Here is a 22,443-nt window from a genome sequence, read left to right on the forward strand (position 1 = left end):
AAAAAAAAAAAAAACTAAAAGAACAAGGCAATAGGGTTAATAACTTAATAATTAATAGGAAGTGCAATACTTGGCATGCGTTTGGGAAGGAATTATAAATTAAAATTATTTCACTATTTAGCTTATTTTTGTTACTATTTATACGCCCCACTGCACTTTTTGGCACTATTCATGAGCCCCACTATACTATTTCAAATAACTTTTACTTTTATGTACAGTACTTTCAATAATAATTTTTTAATTTTAGCAAAACAAGCGGTATCCAAACACACCCCTAAGTATCTAAAATTTTTCATTCTTTTCATAATTTACTATAGTGACAAATTCTGATGGTAGTAATAGGATTTTTCATCATGAAGAAAAACTGTGTGACCGAAAAGCTTGTAATAGAAATTCAGAACTATGGCAAAGAAAAGTCCATAAACAAATGTTTTAGAAAAAGAAAATAACAAAGTTTCGCTATAAACTTAGTTTGACTACAACTCTACTTAATATTTTTTTATTAAATGTGGATTTAGAAAAATTTATCATTGGATTACATTTTCTTTTCATATCCTCCATGCTTGTAAAAATTCCAGAAGATCGAAGATTAATAACTATGTTATTAATCAAATGTTTGAATTTCAAGTTTTTGTAGTATAAGATTATGTATAAAATAAGTTTATGAATTGAATAATAAATAACATCCGATTGATATGAAATTTGATAAGGGTGTTAAGGACATAAAAAAACATGCAATCCGACGATTAGATTTTCAAAATATGTAGTCATGATAATTTTTTTAAAAAAGAGTTTAACCAATAGCTACAACGAAGTTTGTATAGCCAAACTTTATCTTTTGGAGAAATCACAGTTTCAAATATAAATAGATGACCATCTACTGAATAAGGGGAATCATTTTCTCTCTTTTATGTCAACTAAAACTCCAATGGCTTTTCTTTCATGGCCAAAGGAGAGCTTCCAACCCTTCTTGCTCTTTGCATCCATTTTCATAGCGGTGTTGCTGAGTTTTTTCATGAAATTGAAGTCAGGGAAAAGAAAATTCAATCTCCCACCAAACCCTCCAAGGCTACCCATAATTGGTAACCTTCACCAACTTGGCAACATGCCTCATCTCTCTCTGCAGAGTCTGGCTAAAAAATTTGGACCAATCATTTACCTTCAACTTGGTGAGGTCCCAACAGTTGTGGTTTCCTCAGCTAGACTAGCCAAGGAAGTGATGAAAACCCATGATCTTGCACTATCAAGCCGTCCAAAAATCTTTTCAGCCAAACACCTCTTTTATAATTGCACTGATGTTGCTTTTTCACCATATGGTGCTTATTGGAGGCATATTAGAAAAATATGCATACTTGAACTACTAAGTGCCAGCAGGGTTCAATCATATAGCATTGTTAGAGAGGAAGAAGTAGCACGTTTGGTATGTAGAGTTGCACAGTCATATCCCAGCACCACCAATCTATCCAAGATGCTTGGACTATATGCAAATGATGTTCTTTGCAGGGTTGCATTTGGGAGGGATTTCTCAGGAGGAGGAGAATATGATAGCCATGGTTTCCAAAAGATGCTTGAGGAGTATCAAGTATTGCTTGGAGGATTTAGCATAGGAGATTTCTTCCCTTCCATGGAGTTCATACACAGCTTAACAGGCATGAAATCAAGACTGCAGAATACTTTTCAACGCTTTGATAAACTCTTTGATCAGTTGCTGACTGAGCATGAAAATCCCAAAAGAGAAAAAGAGGAGCATAAGGATCTTGTGGATGTTTTACTTGATATACAGAGGAATGGCTATGATGAAATGCCACTCACCACAGATAATATTAAAGCTATCATCTTGGTCAGTGAGCACTCTCTTTCACTTCCCTAATTTCTATGAAGTCCCAACTAGTTGAATATAAACCTTCTTAAGTTTTTTTTTTGGGATAAAGAACCTTCTTAAGTTTTAGCATACAGATTACTCTATTCCTCAATTAAATTAAATTAAATTATTTGATTGCATGGCAATAAATGATCAATTCAATCATGTATTGAATTTAATTGAGAAACCTAAGGTATAACACTAAGATTGCGTTTGGATACTTGAATTTAAATTTGAATTTTAAAATGATGGATTTGAAATGTCTTAATTCCAAATCCATAAATATTTAATTATGTCATATGGATTTCTAAAATTCTATGGGTTTTGAACTGCAGGATATGTTTGCTGGAGGGACTGATACAACTTTCATCGCCCTTGACTGGGGAATGACAGAACTTATCATGAACCCCAAAGTCATGGAAAAGGTACAAGCTGAAGTAAGGAGAATAGTTGGAGACAGAAGAGTTGTTTTGGAGGGTGATCTGCCTCAGCTGCACTACATGAAAGCTGTAATTAAAGAGATCTATCGGTTACATCCTCCAGCTCCAGTATTACTCCCAAGAGAATCCATGGAAGAAGTGAACGTTAATGGGTACAATATTCCAGCCAAAACTCGGTTTTTTGTCAATGCTTGGGCAATAGGGAGGGACCCAGAATCTTGGGAAAATCCAGATGTTTTTGAACCAGAAAGATTTATGGGTAGCCGTAGCACTGTTGATTTCAAGGGACAGCATTTCGAGCTGATACCTTTTGGTGCTGGTAGAAGAAGCTGCCCAGCTATCACATTTGGAACAGCGAGTGTTGAGCTTGCTTTGGCTCAACTTCTACACAGCTTTGATTGGGAGCTTCCCCCTGGTGTTACAGCTAAAGATTTAGACATGACAGAGGCTTTTGGCATCACAATGCACAGGATAGCTAATCTGATTGTCATTGCCAAACCACATTTTCCCTTGGACCATAATGATAATCCAAAGATTTAGTCATCCTCCTGGGCCCTGGCACAAGGCACAATGGAATAAAAATATCTAATGTTTTAATCTCATATAATGCATTTTGTATTCTGAAATAAGGTAATAGGTTTAATGTAATCCTTGAGCTTGCATCTGCACTGCATATGAACCTGAGGGCCTGAAGGAGCAAATTTATAACTGTTGACATCCAAAAATTAGCAATTCCCTGATCAAGAAAAGGCTGGGAGTTGCGGGCAACAAAGTGCTGATACTTTACATTGCAATGAAAAATGTCAACATATGTTCATAATAATGATACTAAAGTCATATTTCATCTCCCAACTTCCAGGGAAAAAATGGAGAGTGAGAGAGAGAACAAGTTCCTGAATTTTTATATTTTAGGCAACTAAATACATTTGATTATGCAAGGATACATAATTAGACAAAAAAAAAACTTTCTAATACACATTACGAGTAGAAATGTTATATTTTAGACTGTATAGCTAGAACTTCTTTTTACAAGCCAGAATGATTTTAACAAAATTTACGGAGACAACCGCTGTTCGATTATTTCCGCAACAGAACATGGTAGAATACACTCAAACACAACACAACCAAAAAGCATAAAAAAGATGCACAGTGGCGAAATTTAATATTGGAAAGCATGCATGTAAGTGTAACTAGCTTTGTAAAGCAGTTTTTCGGTTTTTCCAGGGGGGGAAAAATTGTGATATTGGGCAACTCATCTTCATATGGTGCTCTCTCAATATTTCTATCGAATACATTTTAACCCAGCTGCTGAACCTCAGGGAGACCTTATATCCCGAAGATAATGACCTACTTGCTGAGCACCAATAAACAAGGCATCAGCAACAAGAAAGACCCCCACCTGTGCCATAAATGATCATATTAGTCTATTCAGGTCAGGGGCTAAAGAGTAAAAGGTAATTTATATATTACCAATTTGGGGAAGAGAATAATTACCAGACGGGCAGAAAACATTAGTCGGTAACTCCATCCTTCTTTTGCAGCTGCATCTCTTTGTTGATCAGTAAAACTGAAGATATTAACGGTATAGGTTATCAATGCTGTGTTAAAATTATAATAAATGAACAAGTCCCTCGATTCACACAGTGATATATGTTAATCACTCAAGGATAGAGAATATAATTGGGTTACAGAAAGAAAGTCTCACAAATCAAGTCCAAGCACTTATTTTCTTATAAGGTAAAGATGTACTAGATGAGGAAATGAAGAAAGTTTTGGTAAGTTAACACATACACTCAATAGATCTTAACCCACAAACATACCTCCACATCACTCCACTCTAATGGTTTAATGAGGTGCCTTTTGAGCTAAAGCTCTTTGGTTTGGCACAAGGAAATGAGGACACACAGTCACCAAGTCATGGACTTTAATTCAGTAAGTCATTTGCATAGACATCACATTAAGATGTGTGGCTGGTGCCAACCGGCAACCCAACAAGACCTAATTTTTCATGGTTCAGAGTGGGTACAACTGATTTGGTAAAAATGCCAAATCCAATCTACAGGCATTTACTGGATAATGCATCTGAAAACTGATGCGGGAGCACAACCAGAAATTATTTCAATATCTTATTTTCGATTTCATTGGATAATTTTATATTTTAAGTTTTTATTTGCTTAGTTTGAGTTGTGATAGGAATTAAGTTTCATGTTCTCGGGTAGGGATTAGTTTGGATTAATATTTGAGTTCAGCTAGGATTTATTGTTTATCTTTATCTCTTATTTCCTGGAAGCTCTATAAAGGTCCAGATGGTTTATTTAGTATTAAGACTATTTAGATTATTATTATTAATCAAAGATTTCTTTGCAAAAATGCTTTTGTGTTTGTTGGTGATTCCAAACCCTTAGGTGGTGAAGCCTAAGGTTTACCATGGGACTGTTCTAGGTATTGAAGCCTAGGCTGTCCTGCATCAAAGACAATGTCGAAATCTGCAGTGGTTAGTGCTGACATCATCTTCTGGTTTGGTAAACTGCTTATTGAGATTAGGTGCCGGGAAACAAGCATGTATACTTTATAATCTTTAATGTATACTAAGGCCTTGTATTATATTGATATATAGCATGGAAATTTCTATATTTCCATTTGAATAAAAAATATAAAGAAAAATTTCAATCAATTCATTTTCCTTTTATGATACTTCTCAAAAGAAAAAAAAAATTAGATTGTTACCCAAGAAACTCTGAAACCCCACCAATTCCAGCAAGTTTAAAAGGTAGAGGACCTTCTCTGATAAGATCCTGCTCCACACAAGATGAAACTCATTATATTCTCAAATTCATGTTTGATTGACAGAACATAAGTAAGAAAGAAAAGGGTATCTATTAATTATCATAAAAAGAAGAAAGAACATGATATAATATCATAATATTAATAACATCAAAGTCCCTGGACCACTCATAACAAATACCTCCTCTTCAGCAGCCTCCAGGCCCCCTTGCACCCAGAAAAGGTTTTTGTAGCCAGCATTATATAGTAGCTCGCAAGCAGCTAAAGATCTGCCAGTATATTATAGTCCCGAATGAGAGGAGAGACAAAATAGCACATAGCATTCTTTATGATACATGTATAATATTTGTGTTTGATTCTTCAATATGTAAAGGTGATTTGCATCCCTCAATAATTTATCTATTAAGTATATGTAGGACACCAAAACCAACTATGAAAGTCAAAGGTAGCAGGGCCGTAAATGAGCCGAGCTTTGTCGAGTAGTGAATGTTCAAGCTCGGCTCGACAGCAAAAGTAGAATATTCAAGTTTGGCTTGAGATTGATACAAGCCTACAAATAATGTTCAAGCTTAAACTTGTTATAAAGTATAAAAGCTTGAGCTCAGCTTGACTTGGCTTGATTCATTGGTCAAGCAAAGCTCGAGCTCAATATTAATCCCAAACTCAAGCTCAATATCATGTTTTTGAGCTTGAGATCCAACACAAGTATATTATCAAGCCTATATCAAGTTTATTATCTAGTCTATTTGGTTTGGATGAGTGGTCTCAACTTATAATTAATTAAAATCTTAGAATGATATGAGTTTACTTGTCAAGCTCATATCAATTTTATTACCAAACTCATAAATAAGCTTAAACTCAACTTGTTTTGTTACTTTTGTATCGAGCCTTGGTGTTCACAAGCTAGTTCATGAACAATATTTTTTTACTTGGGCTCGGTTCGTTTATTAAACAAGCCTAAAACTAAAGCTTAAACTTGGCTTATTTATAAACAAACAAACATGAACGAGCTTTTTATTGAGCCAAGCCCAAGCTGTTTATGAACAGCTTGGTTCATTTACAGCCCTAAAGGTAGGGCTATGAGTGGAACCCTTCTGCTTCTCACCCAAGCTGGAACATATGTTTCAATTTAGTGACAAGTGCTTTGAGCCAGTCCAACAACATAAATTCCAACCAGAACAAGCGACAGAGGTATGCCATCTAGAACCTGACCTAGGAAAAGTCGCTTTTTGGAGAGAGATCACGTGGTTTACAACTGAATTGGCTAAAAAAACCTGCAAAACTGGAAGTTCACTTTGTACTTGTTTATCCCTCATATTAGTGTTTCATGTTCAGGGATGAGGATGACTCAGCCACTTTATGGCTTAAACAACGACAAAGATCTCTCAATAAGATGGTCTTTTAGAAGAAAATATAAGCATTGTCCAGTACAATCTCCATAGAATGAGAAAATAACTTCTATCACCATTACTTATAGCCTTTTCAGCCTATAGTTTAGCATTTGGACATTCCTTGAATGTCAAACAGTTCCATCAGTTCCGCATATTTATACGACTGAATGTTATATATTACACACACACGCGCACGCAATACAATAAAAAGCAAAGGCCTGTGAAAAAGATCGGGGACATAATAAAACTGACAATATAAAATGTTTGTATTATATGTTCTTGAATGTAATGCTTTGCTGAGCATAATAAAACATAATCTATAGAGTACAATAACGTCAAATATTTTATTGCAGATGGTCCCAGAGTACAATTTCGGCATGATGTTTGGCATGGACCCAACCTTTAAAGGTGTTATATCCAGATCTCTATTCTCTAGTAGTAAAGAAGAATGCTATGTTTGTTCTTGTTTGGAGTTGTTGAATGAGGGAGAGAGAAGTACATGGAAAATTCATTTTGTATGTGGTTTTAATGATTGGAAACTGGAATCAGTTGATTTTTCCTTCGATATCTTCTATTCCAACATCCCAAAAGGTATGGGCCCTAGTAGGTTGAGATGGTAAGTTCACTCCTATTACGAGGCCTTGAGAGGCTCCTATAAAATGACTTTTCCATGGAGTGTATGGTGTACAAAGGCTCCCAAAAGGGTGGCATTCTTTGTCCAGCAACAAGGAGAAAAATACTTACATGTGACAACCTTATGAGGAGGGTTATAACCTTGGTGAATAGATGTATGCGCAAGTGTAGTAGTGAAACAGTGGATCACTTACTAATTCATTGAACTACTGCTAAGGAGATGTACTCTTTTGTATTTACCATGTTTGAGGTTCATTGGGTGCTTCCTACCAGAGAGAGTTGTGGATGTACTATCTGAGTGGAAGATTTGTGTTACTACTCATGGCAACCTGTTTGTTTAGAAGATAGTCCCACCGTGTCTAATGTGGGTGATATGGTGGGACAGAAATAACCGCACTTTCAATTGTAAGGAGCTTTCAACCATGGAGTTAAAGAATTTATTCTTGAGACTGCTATTTTGAGAGGTCTTGTACTCTTGGAAATAGTGAAGAGCATTCAATGTAGAATTCAAAAGCTATCTTTCCTTTAGAGCCTAATTTTTCTCTGTTGTAATATTTTAGGAAATTTGAGTACACATCCTGTGTGCTTAAGTTTTTCTCTTCTCAAAAATGTTATTGCTTGTCAAAAAACAAAACAAAGCATAGTCTAATTCAAACTGAAAAGAAGGAATTTCCAAATGCTTAGTGTTAAAATCACAACTGCAATTCTCTCCAACAAGCAGAAATAGTAATGACTCTGTATTAACCCACTAGTATCTGAAAGCCCAGTGAAATAAAAAGCTCACCTCAAACCCTTCTGGCATGCAACAATAAGGTCTATATCCTTTGGATACTTCTCCGCAACCTTTGACAAGAACTGGCTGTTGAAGAAAGGAAAAAACAATAATAAGCCAAGCATTGTATATAAAATTAAAGGGAAAAATACTATTTTGGTCTTTAAACTTTACCAAATGCTTGTTTTTTGTCCCTAAAATTTAAAAAGTTATTTTTTCATCCTTAAAATTTGTAAAGAGTTTTTTTAATAGTTTCTAGATAAAGATAGGGATAAAAACAAATTTACTTTTCCAATAGTTTAGGGACGAAAAGAAATTTTTTTGGTAAAATTCAAGGACAAAAGGTAAAACATTTTCAATAGTTTAGGGATGAAAAAATGAATTTTTGAATAATTTAGGGACAAAAAACAAACTTTTTAAAGTTCAGGGACAAAAAACAAACTTTTGGTAAAATTTAAAACCAAAATAATATTTTACCCAAAATTAGATGTTAAGGAATACTTCCTGACATACTTATTGTAAGACAATGTAGGCACACCGCTCCACCAACCTCCTACACAAACATTAGTCAAATTTAGCAAAATCACCAGCACAAAGTCCAAGCCTCCGAGGAAACTTATCCAAATAGTTCAAAGGAACTAGCATTTCATTATAGTCAACAGTGCCAAATTCCATGTCATACTAGCCTCTAAGCACCAAAATTAGTACTATCTTGATGCCAATGAGACATGATAATGATATTAATCAATAACCATTCATGATGCAATCCATTATCATTGATGCAGAAAAAGAAAAGAAAAAAAATCAATTACAGAAGACAAGTTAGCAATAGTTGTTTGATACCCATCACAAAGCTTGTGATCTGTCTGGACAGAGTTCCAGCGTCAAACTTGTCATCAACATCAAAGATTGGAATCCAGGTTGAGCCTTTAACCCATGCCTTCAAAGCAAGGAAAAGAAAATGATAATTCAAGAATCTTGATAGAGCCATTATGCTTTATAAAAATTAACTAAGAAAAGGAAAAATGAAAAGAAAACAGTACAAGTGAAAATTTTTTAGATAACGAGTTTAGTAATGAGAAATAGTTAATAAGAGCTAATTATTTTACCACAATAATTGCACAAGATGCCTGAAAAATATGGTATTTATCACTATTGCAAGCTATCACAATAATCACCAAATAAACTATAAAATACATAACAGATGTGGAGTGATAAAACCCGTTTATGCAGAACTGATGAGCAGTGAGCCAAAAATAATATTCAGAAACTTAAAATTGAAAGTAAACCTGTCCACCTTTTGGTGTTCAGTAGAGGGACGAACATCAAGTAGGGTTTTGTTAGTTAGCTGAATTGCATATCCAGCTTCCCTCGGTGTAAGAACTTTCACTTTTTCTTCCCTGACCTATGACAAACAGTAGAAACATGACATGGAATTCCTGAGCCATGCAATTTGAATTCATTTGGAAAGAGGTATTTCATCACAATCATAGTAAATAAACTGCAATTGATACATTTATCAGCATAATCAATTTATCTAGGTGATGGCTACAAAGTTATGCCTTACTGGCCAAAACATGGCCCAAGAGAGGCAAAAGGGTATGTACAATCTGAAATTGAGTATCTTGCTAACCACTTTTACAACAGATATAGACTCAGAATGTTAAGTGAAGCCCCAAAGAACTGAAAACTATTAATCTTAGAGATCATATATGTCAAAGCACTCATACCCTTCACAAACTCTGAACAACCAATATTTGCAAATAAATATCTGGTCAACGATTTTCAATAATCAATGTACAAAATGAGTATGTAAACAATCATCTGCACACCTATCATTAAATTTCATTGTAATTGAAATCATTTCGGAAAATATTACTGACTGCCTATTTAGCAGTGACTTGTTCAGATGAGAAGGGCAGTGCCTAGGATTTTCCTCTGTGATTGTTTGACAAAATTGACCTATACAATCTTTTACGTTATTCTCTACATGTCAGTACATGCTAAAGTCAAGAGCTTGCACTTTGAAATAACATAGAAAATAATTGATGTATCAGGGATGTTATGTGGAATATGATTACTTATCAGTAAAAGAAATTAAAATGTTATATGGAACCTGATTCTATTGAGAGAATCCAAATTCTCCTCTTTTTTTTCACTAGTTAATCTTCCTAAAAACTGGAATCTTCTCAAACAATGTAATATAGACTATAGACCCATCACTCAAGTAATGGGGATTTCAATTATAAGCAGACCCCATAAATTCAATTTTTTGGCAGGTTAGTGCTAATGATTAAAACCATAATACACTTAACAAAAAAACTTAAGTATAGTTACTTAGGTGTTGTACTTGAGGTTTCCCAATTAAATTTAGCCACATGGCTACATTGACCAATGCAACACGAAAGGTATTATCTCCCCAAGGACAACTAAGTTCAACTACTTGGCCAATGCAGTCACATGGTTAAATTTATTTATATAGCACCTAAGAAACTGTAGCTAGGCTCTGTCATTCACTTAAAAGCAAGACATTGCAACTTTTCAAAACCAAAGTGCAACTCAAATTAGATTCAGCTAGCAAAAACAACATCAGTTCATTAGTTTTCTTACTAACCCATCTACTCCATGCCCAAAAGAAACATAAAAATGCTGTTACTTTGGGGTACAAAATACCAGAGCTTCCCATCTCTTCCTGGCAGCAGCCATATCCTTCATTTGCTTCAATTCATAATCTTCACCATCGGCTTGCATTCGAATAGTACTCCTATGCTGAATTAGATATAAAGATAACCCACATTAGAAACAAGGAGCTATATATCAACCACAAAAGTTTCATTATTTACTGTGAAAATGTAGTAAAATTAAACTCAATATTGGGTCCTAAAGTTTCCATAATTCACAACCATTTCACTGACACACCAAATTCTCTTAGTCAAGCTGATAATTTCTCATCAAGTAAACTAAAAGCAACCAAAAAAGACACAAACTTTAACTTTCTTTTCCTTTCTTTCATCTTCTTAGCAACCAAACACAGACAAAAACAAAACACCCACAAAAAAAATAAATGAAAACCATTAATCAGAACAAGGAAAAGTTGGAAAATTTGCATACCAAAAGGTGGGTTGTGCAAGAGGGACTGAGTTTCAGAGCAGATAGCTCTCTTTTAGATATGTTGGAGACCTTTCTTAGTTGAAAATTCGAGCATGAAATGGTAAGAGAAGGAAGTCCCAGAGCTTCCATTGTGACTTGTGAGTGACAATTGTTTGTGGGTGAGACAGTGAAACGGTAAGTGTTGAGATTTCAGGTTTGGAATTTGCTTATCCATTACAAAACTGACACGATAAAAAGTAAGGATAAAGCTTATCCGGGATAAATGCTCTGCTCGAAACAGCATTAATCCTAGAAAGAACTCATTTTGTTAATTTTATTTTATTTCATTGTTATTATTTTTATTTTTATATTTCTAGCTACTTATTTCACTCTTTTTTTTAATCCAATATAGAAATCTATTTTAGCCTAATTTAAATGTATTTATATTTGAAACTTCCTATTGGAAACTTGAATTTCAACCCTTATCCTCCCATCCCACAAAAACTTTTATACTTGTGAAATAACAATCTTATCACTCATTACACTTCTAAAGCGCTATTTATTTCACTACACGCGGTATTCATGTAGTGGGCTCTTTGGCCTGAGATGTAAGGTAAATCCTAGGTCTTACAGCCCATTTGGATTGAGAGAGAATGAAAGGAAAGTGAAAGGGAGTAGAGTAGAGTTAGTTGAAAATAGACTAATTTTGGGTCATTTCTACTCTACTCTATTCTACCCCCCTTCCTCTTCCTCAATTCAAATGGACTATTAGGTTTAATTTCACTAAACTATTATTCCATGGAATTTTTGGGATGTCTCATAAATAAGAAGTGAAATAATCTAGTCAAAGATTAGAATATCACTTCCTTATATATAAAAGAAATCAATATTTATTCCAACTATTATTATTATTATTATTCAAAAGATGTTACAAAAGCCAAAAAAAAATAGTTTGCTTCTTTTGGATTAACTTCAGTAGATTTTAAAAAATATTTTTCATTGATAAAGATTTTTCACTACCGAATATTGAAATTGCATAAAATACTGTTTTGTCAAAAAAATATAGTTAAACTTTGAAAAAGTTAGAATTTAAAAAATTATTCATAAATAAATAAACTAAAAAGTTAAAAAGAAAAAGAAAATCCTATTATTATTTGTCTTGGATCTAATATGATTTGTCTTGTTGTGAGAACAAATTCCACATATATCTTAATATAAAAAGCGGCTATACTGCTGCATGCTTCGGCATTGTGCACTCAGTGTGTTTACACTGTGCGAGCACTATAGCGACAACAGTGCTTTGGTTTCGTGAGTCCCTTTTTTTTTTTTTTTTTTTTCTTCGGTTTATTTTGTGCTTTTTGTTTTTTTTGTCTTTTCTTTCTTCTTTATATATAGTGTTTTTGGTTTAGTTAACCGGCACGGTAGCTACAGTACCTAAAGTTTTTTTTTTTTTTTTTAAATATTTATGTAAGCTAGTATATATATTGTTATACTGATGCAACAAATTTCACAATATTTTTACAATTATTGACTGGCACTATAGCTACAATGCCTAAAGTTTTTTTTTTTTTTTTCTTTAGTAATCGGTTTGTGTTTTTATTTTTCTTTTAAATATTTATGTAAGCTGGTATATATATATTGTTATACTGACACAATAAATTTTACAATATTTTCACAATTATTGACGTGTCAATTTCTTACAAGTCGAAATAAAATAATAAAATATGAGATTGTGACCAACCACGACTAAAAATAAATGTTTTGAAAAATATTACAACACTTATTTTTATCACAATATTTTCACAATTGTTGCGATCTCATTTTCTTATAGATCAAATAAAAAAATGTTAAGTCCACAACATTTTAACATTAATTTCTACAGTGTCTAAAGTTTTTTTTTTTTTTTTTTTTTTTTCCAGTTATCGGTTTGTGTTTTTTTTTTTTTCTTTTAAATATTTATATAAGCTGGCATATATATTAACTATATAACTATATAACTATATAAAAAGAGCCAAAGGCTCATAAATAGTGTTTTTTTGGTTTATTCAATTAGTGAGGTGTATCTTTTCTTTTTTCTTTTTTTCCCCCTTCAAGTATGCCAGTTGGTTTGAGCTTCGTTTTTGTTTTTTTTAATTTTTTTTAAAGATCTTTATATGTTTACTTTGTACTTGCAATGCAAGTTTACATTGTAAATACACAAAAGTGGTTAATATTATACACATTTGCACAAAAAATGGAAAATATTGTACAAATTTTGTAAATGTGTACAAAATTTGCCAATTTTTTTGTGTCTACAATATAAACTTACATTGTAATTAAGTACAATGTATACATAGAGATATTATGAAAATGTTGTGGCGCATGTGTCAATTCCTTATGGGTCAAAATAAAATAATAAAATATTATACCGAGATCTAGTACAACTAAAAATGTCGTGACATTTTGTTGTTATTACAATATATTCACAACTATTAAGGTGTAAGTTATAGGTCAAAATAAAATAATAAAATATTGGACTAGGATCTGTCACGGTCTTATACAAATGAGATTAACTTTTTATGATATAATTATCCAAATTCTTAAAATTAATATCTCTTTTGATTAATGTAAATCTCTATATATTTAAAAAAATCAAATGATTTATATCTTTATTTTGTGATACAAATGAAATCTAAAATTGATCCTAATCACTACTTTTTTTTTCCCATGGCTAGCACGTGCGTTGCACGTGCTGCCTTGACTAGTATATATATATATATATATATATTGGTAGCCAGATAAACAAATCACAAATCCCATTTTGTGAGAACCAAATCATTTTATTTTCATGAATTCATCAGAAAATTGTTTGTCCAAATTCACCAAATCAAACGTTGAAAATATAAAGTAATTTTTTTTCAAAACAAATAGAACCGTTTTTTTTATTGTTGAAATGGTTGTCATCGATTATGTTTGTTTGGCTATGGGTTCATTTGGTTAGGCGTTTTGAGTGATTAAAGAGCATTTTTAAAATTCAAAACTCCGTTTTACAACCAAAATTCTTAATAGTTTTTTACAGATGCTTATTTTTAACTAAAAACACAATTTAGCTTGTTTTCATTCCATATATTTTAGATTTTTTTCTCTTTCAATTAAGTCTTTCAATGTTTATTCTTTTTTCGGTGTTATCCTTCTGTCTACCTCCGCTAGATGTAGTTTTGTTATTTTTCAAATTTCAATTTAAAATTTTTTTGGGAGATAATGTCTAGGGGAAGATTTGTTTTTTATTATTTATTTTTAAACGTATGTCTGGGGAAGATTCTAATTGATTAATTAATCAAATTTAAAACATAGACATTCCACATAATTTAAAAGCCTAAGTTTATTTTTTTGTACCAATTATGTCATATTAAATTAGTTATTAACAATTCTTTCTTCTCAAAAATAAAATTTATTAACGATTCCATCCTATTATTATTATTCAACATGAAATTTTACTCATACATATATAACTAATCACAAGAAAAATGAGTCTGCCATTCATATTTCATACTCACTAATAACAAGAAATTCCCAATCAAATCAAACAAAGTGCGTTGATCTCCAAAAAAATAAAAATCCAACAAAGGTCTTCACATCTCTTTCACAACATATGAAATCTAAATATATGAGATTTACATATATTGTAAGACAGATATATTATCAAATTGTCTTATAAAATAATTTTTCTATTTGAATGCAGTAGTGGCCAATCACAACCCACGTTGGTCCAAATCTGCCGGATTCAATTAGAATCTACTACTTTTTATCCAAATTTTCAACTTTTTTTAATTTTGTTTTGTTTTGTTTTTGGCTTAATGTCCCAAATTTAAAAAATATGTAAAATTCTAGACTCTAGCAGTCTCATTGGTGCTAATAAACCAATTATGGGATGAATAAATTTCATTAATCTTGGATGGATCTGTGCATTTAGTTCGTACAATAAGAAAAAAAAAAAATATATATATATATATATATATATAAGTTTTTGTCCCTTACGAATTTCTCTCATAATCTTGATTAATTTATTACTTCGGTTAAGTTAAAAGGGTGAAATTTAGGTCTAATGTTCAGTTACACTGAACTCGTTGAAATTATAACACATGTCTATTTTTAAACACATATCACAATTTCAACAGGTTCATTACACACCAAGCCGTACTCCTACTAGAGTCTAAATGTGAATCTCTCTAAGCCGTACTTGGAGTCTAATCAGCACCAATCCGTACTAGATGAGATGGTCAAGCTAGGAATGAATAGAATAAGAGCTATTTATAGTAAGGGTCCGTTTGGATTGAACTTATTGTTGTTGAAACTGAAAACTGAAAACTAAAAACTGAAAATACTGTAGCAAAATAATTTTTAAATGTGTAAATAGTACCGTGGGACCCATTTTTAATATTTTTTAATACGTGAATAGTGTATGCACAATGCGTAAATCGTGCATACACTGTTCATAACAGTAAATGTTGTCTCTCAAAGTCAACAAATGCGGGCAAAAAAAAAAAAAAGGAAAATGTAAAACTGGAAAACGTGGACGCAGGATTCAGTTGAATCCAAACGCACACTAAATAGAGACTTTTTTTCTTTTCTTTTCTTTTTTTTGACTCAAATGATAGAAACTAGAAAGTAAAAAGATATTTACTAAGAATTTAGACTGCAGAAAAATAATAATAATAATTAAATAGTTGACATTAATTCAATTTAAAACTAATACCAAATTCTAGAGTTTATTATATGTAAATTACTTTTTTTGTGTAGGGAACCCAATCAGATAAAATAGTCATTTGCTTCTTAGGCTTTTTTTTTTTTAGCTAAAACATGATCTGTAGGTTTGAACTAATCTGAGCAGTCGAGTCTGCCAACATTCTTCTAGTAAAACTGATCCCTCAAGTTTTAACATGCTACTCCGACCACACTCCACTATAAATAAGAAGGTGAAGAAAACATGAACTTCTCCTTGTGCATGTTTGGTCTTTTTATTCTGTTTTTTTTTTTTTTTTTTTTTGGGGGGGGGGGGGGGGGGGGGGGGGGTTGGGGGGGCTTTCCAAAGAATGAAAACTGTTTTCTAAAAATTGGGATTGAAACCAGTTTTCAACCCACAATTTTGACATCATTTGTCTTTGGTTCTTATTTTTGAAAACAAATTTTCAAGATCATAAAAAAAAAATAAAAAAATAAAAAATCTTCTGCCCCTCTCGCGCTCTCTCTTAGTCTTCTTCGCATTTTTAGTTTGGCTTCTATTCAATGTGGCTGATTGTGAGTTCTGAAAAAAGAAAAGTTAGGAATTCTTTTAAAAGTGATAGATAACTAATCATGATTTGCCACATAAGATAGTTATAAAAATGAGCATAGAATTAGTTTTTTTTTTTTTTTTTTGGGTAAACCATGAGATGACATTAAACTAAGAATTCACAAGTCTATTACAACGCATATTAGTTTTATCCAAAACTAGAATAGGATCCACCACAAGCGGTGGGTTACAAAATACAACAAAATTAGCTAAGACTGCGCTCCTAGCTTTGCCAATGCATCAGCACATTGGTTGGCTTCACGGTAAGTGTGGATCACACGCTTGTTTGGGATTTCTTTTAAGAGGTTCCTACAATCAGTTAAGAGTTGTTTGATCAACAAATGTTCAGAACCATTATTCATAAGGATTACAACACTTAATGCATCAAGCTTAATGATTAAATTGTTCAATCTCATCTCCTTGGCTAAGACCAATCCATCCTTTAGTGCCCACAGCTCAGCCATGATAGTATGATACTATTGGTGTGCTTGAGCCATATGGCATAGCCTTTTACCCAACTTCCATCATGATCTCAGATTAAGCCACTCCCACCCACCCTCCTAGAATGAGGACGTCTATCAACGCCTCCGTTAGAATGGGAAGAAGACTTTATAGTAAAGTACAAAGAAAAACCTTAGAGAAAGTGAACAAAACAAAACAAATGTAAAACAGGAAGCAAAGATTTTAGAGGAAACCTGAAGGAGTGAACTCAATAACAGCTTATGAAGTAAAAAAATAATAATAATAAAAAAAATCACACTTTCTAGCTGTAAGGACACAAAATCTTTAACGGCCCAACAACGATATTGGGCTCGCACACGGAAAGTCCCTCACAATAATATTTGTAGAGAGTGGGCTTGAAAGGCCAGCGTTGGATCACAGGGCGACATTTCGGGCCGGACTATAGATGAACCAATATGAGAAAGAGCTTTGGGCTGGATATTCAGGCCCTTCAATCTTGTATCTAGGAGGATTTGGCTCCTCGGATCATGTCCGAGGAGCGATGGTGCTGTCCCCGATTACCCGTCGGTGGGTTTTTATGTGGTTTCCGGCGTATATTATCCAGACATTCTCTTTCATCAAGTCTTTCTCCAGAAGCTAGATGGGAGAGATCCCCCCTTTTGGTCACATAACATTCTCTTTTATACTAGCCTACGTTCGTTATCCTTCGTCCACGTGTAGGGTCGATCTTTCTAGGACAGATATCTGTCCCATCAGTCTAATCCCAAAATTGCTGGAGATGATCCATAAAGCCTAAGATCCCGGCTCTGTTAGGGGCAGTGTCACGTCAGGGAAGGGTATTAAAGACAACTTCCCCAGGATATTTTCTGATCTTTCTAGCTTTCTAGCTTACTCGTGTTCCATTTCTATCCATGAGGTTTTGGACCTGCCGAGGACGAAACCGTCCTCGGCTGTGTCTTCGGGCCACTTCTTATGTTTCCTAGTTTAGAGCTTGGGCCCTGGCCTCCTTCAGTTTAGGACCGGTGGGCTTCCCATAAGCGCGTGGGCCGGTCCCATAAACTATTGGACCCCACACTAGCCATCCCTACAAAAAAGATTGAGGTTTGGAATTGATTTTTATTATTATTATTATTTTTTGTCTCTTGATTTCAGTTTTGTTTCATTGAGAGAGAAATAGAATGATTTTTTTTTAGCTTCTATGCGTGGGAGATTAATGAGTTCTACACTTTTGAACTCCCATAAAGAATTAATACGAACAATTAGTCACACATTCTATGATGAAAAATTAATTTTTAGTTATTGGTTAATTTGGAACTAAATAACATTTTCACACCTAAAAAGAAATCTCAAATATTGGTAACACACCAACTCATTTACTAGCAAACTATGCTTTAGTCATTGTTGATTTCATAACTTGTGTAGAGTCATAATTTGGAGCCCGAGTCCAAAATGTATGGAGTCTTGGTCCAATGAGCCCAATGCAATGAATTTGTAGAGAATGAGTTGGAAACTTGGACCTTAGTGAACCAGATGATCGACCAATAGGTCTTGATGATAAAGAAAGAAAGATAATGTAGATTTACTAGGGAGAGACGTCCTCGGATTTTACTCGAGGAGATTGATTCTTAAATAAAGTTCGTAATACTTTGTTACAAGTCTGGTCTCCAGATTTGCTCCCCCATAAATTTTGGGCTCGAGCTTCAAATTATGACCCTACAACTTGGATTAAGGAGAGTTAATTAAAATCCATGTTCCAAAGAAAACACATTACTTTCCTTTTCTTCCAATTAATACAATTAACTAATCCCTCATCAAAAAAAAAAAAAAAAATAGTCGGTCAAATGGGGAGAAAACTTTTAATTGTGAAGCCAATTTATGATTGGCTATTTGGTTAAATCACATTTGAATGCCGTACAGGGACTATCTCTTCCACCCAAATAGATTCTCAATTCAAGGTCCCAACCAGTCTCTTAGATTCCGATGACTTATGTAATTGCTTCTTCTTCTTCTTCTTCTTCTTCTTCTTTCTTAAATTTTTTTTTTCCTTTTTTGACTGAGTTGCTAATTGCTTGTCCTTTTTTTTTTAGAGAGCGCATGATTCCACATATAGTTATAAAATATAGTTAACTCAACTTGTAGTTTTTTTTTATATATGTGAATCACTCGTAGTTGAGTCCCACCGAAACTCCTAACTAGGGGAATAGTTACTTCCAGCCCACATTTCAAGGGAAATTATTGTGTACTTCTGGAGTACCATAAATGCGTACTCCCTCCTCTCATATAAATAGTGGGTTCCACAAATTAAATTCATAGTGGGACCCACCATTCATGTGAGAGGAGGGAATACGCATTTATGGTATTCCAGAAGTATCTAATAATTTTTCATATTTTCAAATCTAAGTAGCCCTACTTACCAATAATAGGATCCCAACATTTTACAAAAATTCTAGTTTGTGAGATTTGGACAAGATCTACCGATCCAACTGGGTTAACTGGAAACCGAACTGAAATTCGGTTTTTGGGTCATGCAAAACTGAATTTCAAAGAAATTATGTGAATTGCCATAACATTGGATGGTTTGGGTAGAACTGGTAGGGGTTTAATCACAGTCCAGGCTACCTTGAAAAATTGGAAAAAAAAAAATCAATAAAATGTACCATCATGTTTATATTTGAAGTAAACTTAATAGAATTTCATACTACTAATTTAATAAACTTTAATTACTGCTTTTATTTTATATTATATATAACTAATATTCATAAAATTTTATTATATCATATATTTTAAATTCATCTCTAAAAGGGAATATTTACGAATATATACAAATATATATAATTAAAATCCTTCAAAGATATTCAGAATTGTGTAGTTCAAAAATTAATTAAACTGTTAATGCTTTATTATTTTATTAACTTTCTTATTTAATTTCTAAAAATATGTTTGAAAATCATTTAATTTTTCCAAATATATAATTTCTTTGTCAATTTTGCTAATTTTATAAATTCAATATCTATATTTGTGTTTGTGTTTTTATTAATTATTAAACTAATTATGACATTATCACGGTTCGACATTATCACGGTTCAACATTAGTCGAACTCTAGTCCGACTTTAAAAACCTTAAACCTTACCCTTTACTAGTTTTTTGAACGGCCTAGGTTTGAAAACCATACCACATAAACAATCACAATTTTTTCCACAATTGTTCATGTGGCAGATTGTAAGTAATAAATTAAAAAAAGAAAAAGAAAAAAAAAAAAAAGAGATTTCATGTTAAAGTGATAAACAACCTATCATAATATGCCATGTAAGATAGTTGTGGCAAAAATTGTGGTAAAAGTTATGACTTTTTATGTATTACTAGCTAGAATTACTATTTTATGGGATTGTGCCTATATATATCTTGCATTGTTGTTCCATACTATTACGTTCATTTAGCAATGGGTACCTCTTCTTCCTTGTTCCAAAGCTATTATATTTTCTTTGCTTTTCTTGAACCCATTGTGTTGTTGTTCTTATTTATCAAACAAAAGAATAAGCTTGTTCAATCAAAGAAGCTCCATCCTAGTCCTAGTAAGCTGCCTCTAATTGGCAACCTCCACCAACTTCGTGGCTTACCACGTCGATTACTTCAACACCTTTCTAATGAACATGGACCCTTCTTGTTCTTGTAGCTAGGCTCAATCCCCACTTAGTAATCTTCTTAGCTGATATAGCAAGAGAGATTTTCAAAACCCATGATCTTGTTTTTTCAAGCAGGTTAGTACTATAGGCTGCAAAGAAGATTAGTTACAATCTCTCTAATGTGGCATTTGCTCCATATGGTGAGTACTGGAGGGAGGTTAGAAAAATTGTAATCTTGGAGCTCTTTAGTGCAACGAGGGTCCAAAGTTTCTAGGCTGTGAGGGATGAAGAGGTTGCACTTATGCTTGATTCCATTGCTGTTTCGTCAGGTCCGGTTAATTTAAGTGAATTGACACTCTTGCTAGCAAATAACATTGTGTGTCGTGTGGCTTTTGGTAAGAAGTATGATTGCGGAGAAGATAAAAGCAAGAAGAGTAGATTGCATGAGACTCTTCGTGAAATGCAAGAATTATTGGGAGGGTTTTACGTAGCAGAATTCTTTCCATGGATGGGGTGGCTCAACAAGTTTAATGGTTTTGAAACTAGGATGGAAAAGAATTTTAGAGAACTGGATAAGTCATATGAGGAAGTCATTGCTGAGCACCTTGATCCCAGAAGGCCTAAACCTGAGCATTTTTTTTCCTAGCGCTTTCCAAAACCACCGTAATAGGTCAACGTATAGCAGCGCTTTTAGAAACCGCTGATATAGGTTGACCTATTACAGCCGGTCAAAGCTCGTGCTTTCAAAACCACTGCTATAGGTGGACCTATTATAGTGTTTCACAAGCGTTGCTATAGGGCTGATTTTTTTTTTTTTTGGTTGTTGTAAACAGCCTATTACGGTGGTTCTAAACTGCCGCTATAGGGTTTACCCAAGTGAAAAAGATTAAATCCCAGCTTAGCGCTTCTAAAAGCGCTGTAATAGGGGTACTATTTTCCTTTATGATTAGACCCTCTTATAGTGCTTTTAAAAGTGCTGTAATAAGGGTTACTCTTTTCCTTTTGAGTAGACCCTATTACAACGCTTTTAAAAGCGCTGTAATAGGGGTTACGATTTTTCTTTAATAGGGGTTACTCATTTCCTTTATGAGTAGACCCTATTATAGTGCTTTTAAAAGCGCTGTAATAAGATTTACTCTTTTTTGGTTTTTAAGAGGCTCTTCCTAAAATTTACCAAAATATCCCTCTAAACGTAAAAAAAAAAAAAAAAAAAAAAAAAAAAAAAAAAAAAAAAAAAGACCGAAATACCTCCGAACTTAGGAAAATGACCAAAATACCCCTAATACCTAAAAATGACCAAAATATCCCCAATGCATACAAATGACCAAAATACCCTTGATGCCTAAAATAAGACCGACATACCCCCTTAAACCTTAAAAATGACCAAAATGCTCCCATAAACGTAAAAAAAAGTCCGAAATAAACCACAAAACTTAAAAAATGACCAAAATATCTCTGAAACATAAATAATGTTTGAAACACTCCCGAAACCTAAAAAATAACCAAAATAGCCCCCGAAGCCTAAAAAATGACCAAATACCCTCTAAACATAAAAATTGGCTAAAATACATCTAAAACCTAAAAAATAGCCAAAATACCCATTGAAATTCTCTTGAAACATAAATATAACCAAAATCACCCTAAGACCTGAAAAATGATTGAAAAACCCCCGAAACGAAATAATTGACCAAAATACCTCATACACCTAAAAAATGTCCGAAGGTATTTTGGTCTTGGGGTATTTTAGTCACTTTTTAGGTTTCAAGGTTATTTTGGTCATTTTTTAGGTTTTAGGAGTATTTTATTAATTTTTTAAGTTTCCATGGTATTTTAGTTATTTTTTAGGCTTAGGGGGTATATTGGTCACTTTTTAATGCTTAGTGGTAATTTGGCCATTTTTAAAGTTTCCATGGTATTTTGGTCATTTCCTATGGTTTTGGGAGTATTGTGGTTATTTTTTAGGTTTCAAGGGTATTTCGATTATTTTTTTTAGGTTTAGGGGATATTTTGGTTATTTTTTTAGGCTTAGGGGGTATTTTGGTCATTTTTAGGTTAAAGGGGGTATTTTTGGTCAT

The 22,443-nt window shown here is 33.2% G+C and overlaps 2 protein-coding genes and 1 pseudogene across 4 annotated transcripts; 2 read left to right on the forward strand and 1 right to left on the reverse strand.

The window, feature by feature from the left end:
* The first annotated feature begins 869 nt into the window (after positions 1-869).
* LOC126702688 (cytochrome P450 71AP13-like) lies at positions 870-7,807 on the forward strand. Of its 2 annotated transcripts, XM_050401511.1 has the most exons (3): positions 870-1,840; positions 2,197-2,866; positions 6,830-7,807. In XM_050401511.1, the coding sequence occupies exons 1-2, from the start codon at positions 911-913 to the stop codon at positions 2,839-2,841; spliced, it is 1,575 nt and encodes a 524-aa protein (XP_050257468.1). In that variant the 5' UTR covers positions 870-910; the 3' UTR covers positions 2,842-2,866; positions 6,830-7,807. The 2 variants fall into 2 exon arrangements, with proteins under 2 accessions (XP_050257468.1, XP_050257467.1); XM_050401510.1 differs by lacking the exon at positions 6,830-7,807 and having other exon boundaries at positions 2,197-2,949.
* On the reverse strand, positions 3,284-11,212 carry LOC126702690 (rhodanese-like domain-containing protein 11, chloroplastic). 2 transcript variants are annotated; one of them, XM_050401513.1, is made up of 10 exons: positions 10,993-11,212; positions 10,555-10,650; positions 9,179-9,286; positions 8,725-8,821; positions 8,395-8,434; positions 7,894-7,968; positions 5,267-5,354; positions 5,029-5,096; positions 3,796-3,868; positions 3,284-3,700 (listed from the first exon to the last, which is right to left on the reverse strand). In XM_050401513.1, exons 1-10 carry the CDS (start codon positions 11,119-11,121, stop codon positions 3,617-3,619), a joined length of 858 nt encoding a protein of 285 aa, XP_050257470.1. In that variant the 5' UTR covers positions 11,122-11,212; the 3' UTR covers positions 3,284-3,616. The 2 variants fall into 2 exon arrangements, with proteins under 2 accessions (XP_050257470.1, XP_050257471.1); XM_050401514.1 differs by having other exon boundaries at positions 10,496-10,650; positions 10,993-11,160.
* An 8,972-nt stretch (positions 11,213-20,184) lies between these two features.
* LOC126704293 (cytochrome P450 71A9-like) lies at positions 20,185-21,014 on the forward strand (annotated as a pseudogene).
* The last annotated feature ends 1,429 nt before the right edge of the window (positions 21,015-22,443 follow it).

Source organism: Quercus robur, chromosome 10 (assembly GCF_932294415.1).
Source record: "Quercus robur chromosome 10, dhQueRobu3.1, whole genome shotgun sequence".
Taxonomy (NCBI): Eukaryota; Viridiplantae; Streptophyta; class Magnoliopsida; order Fagales; family Fagaceae; genus Quercus; species Quercus robur.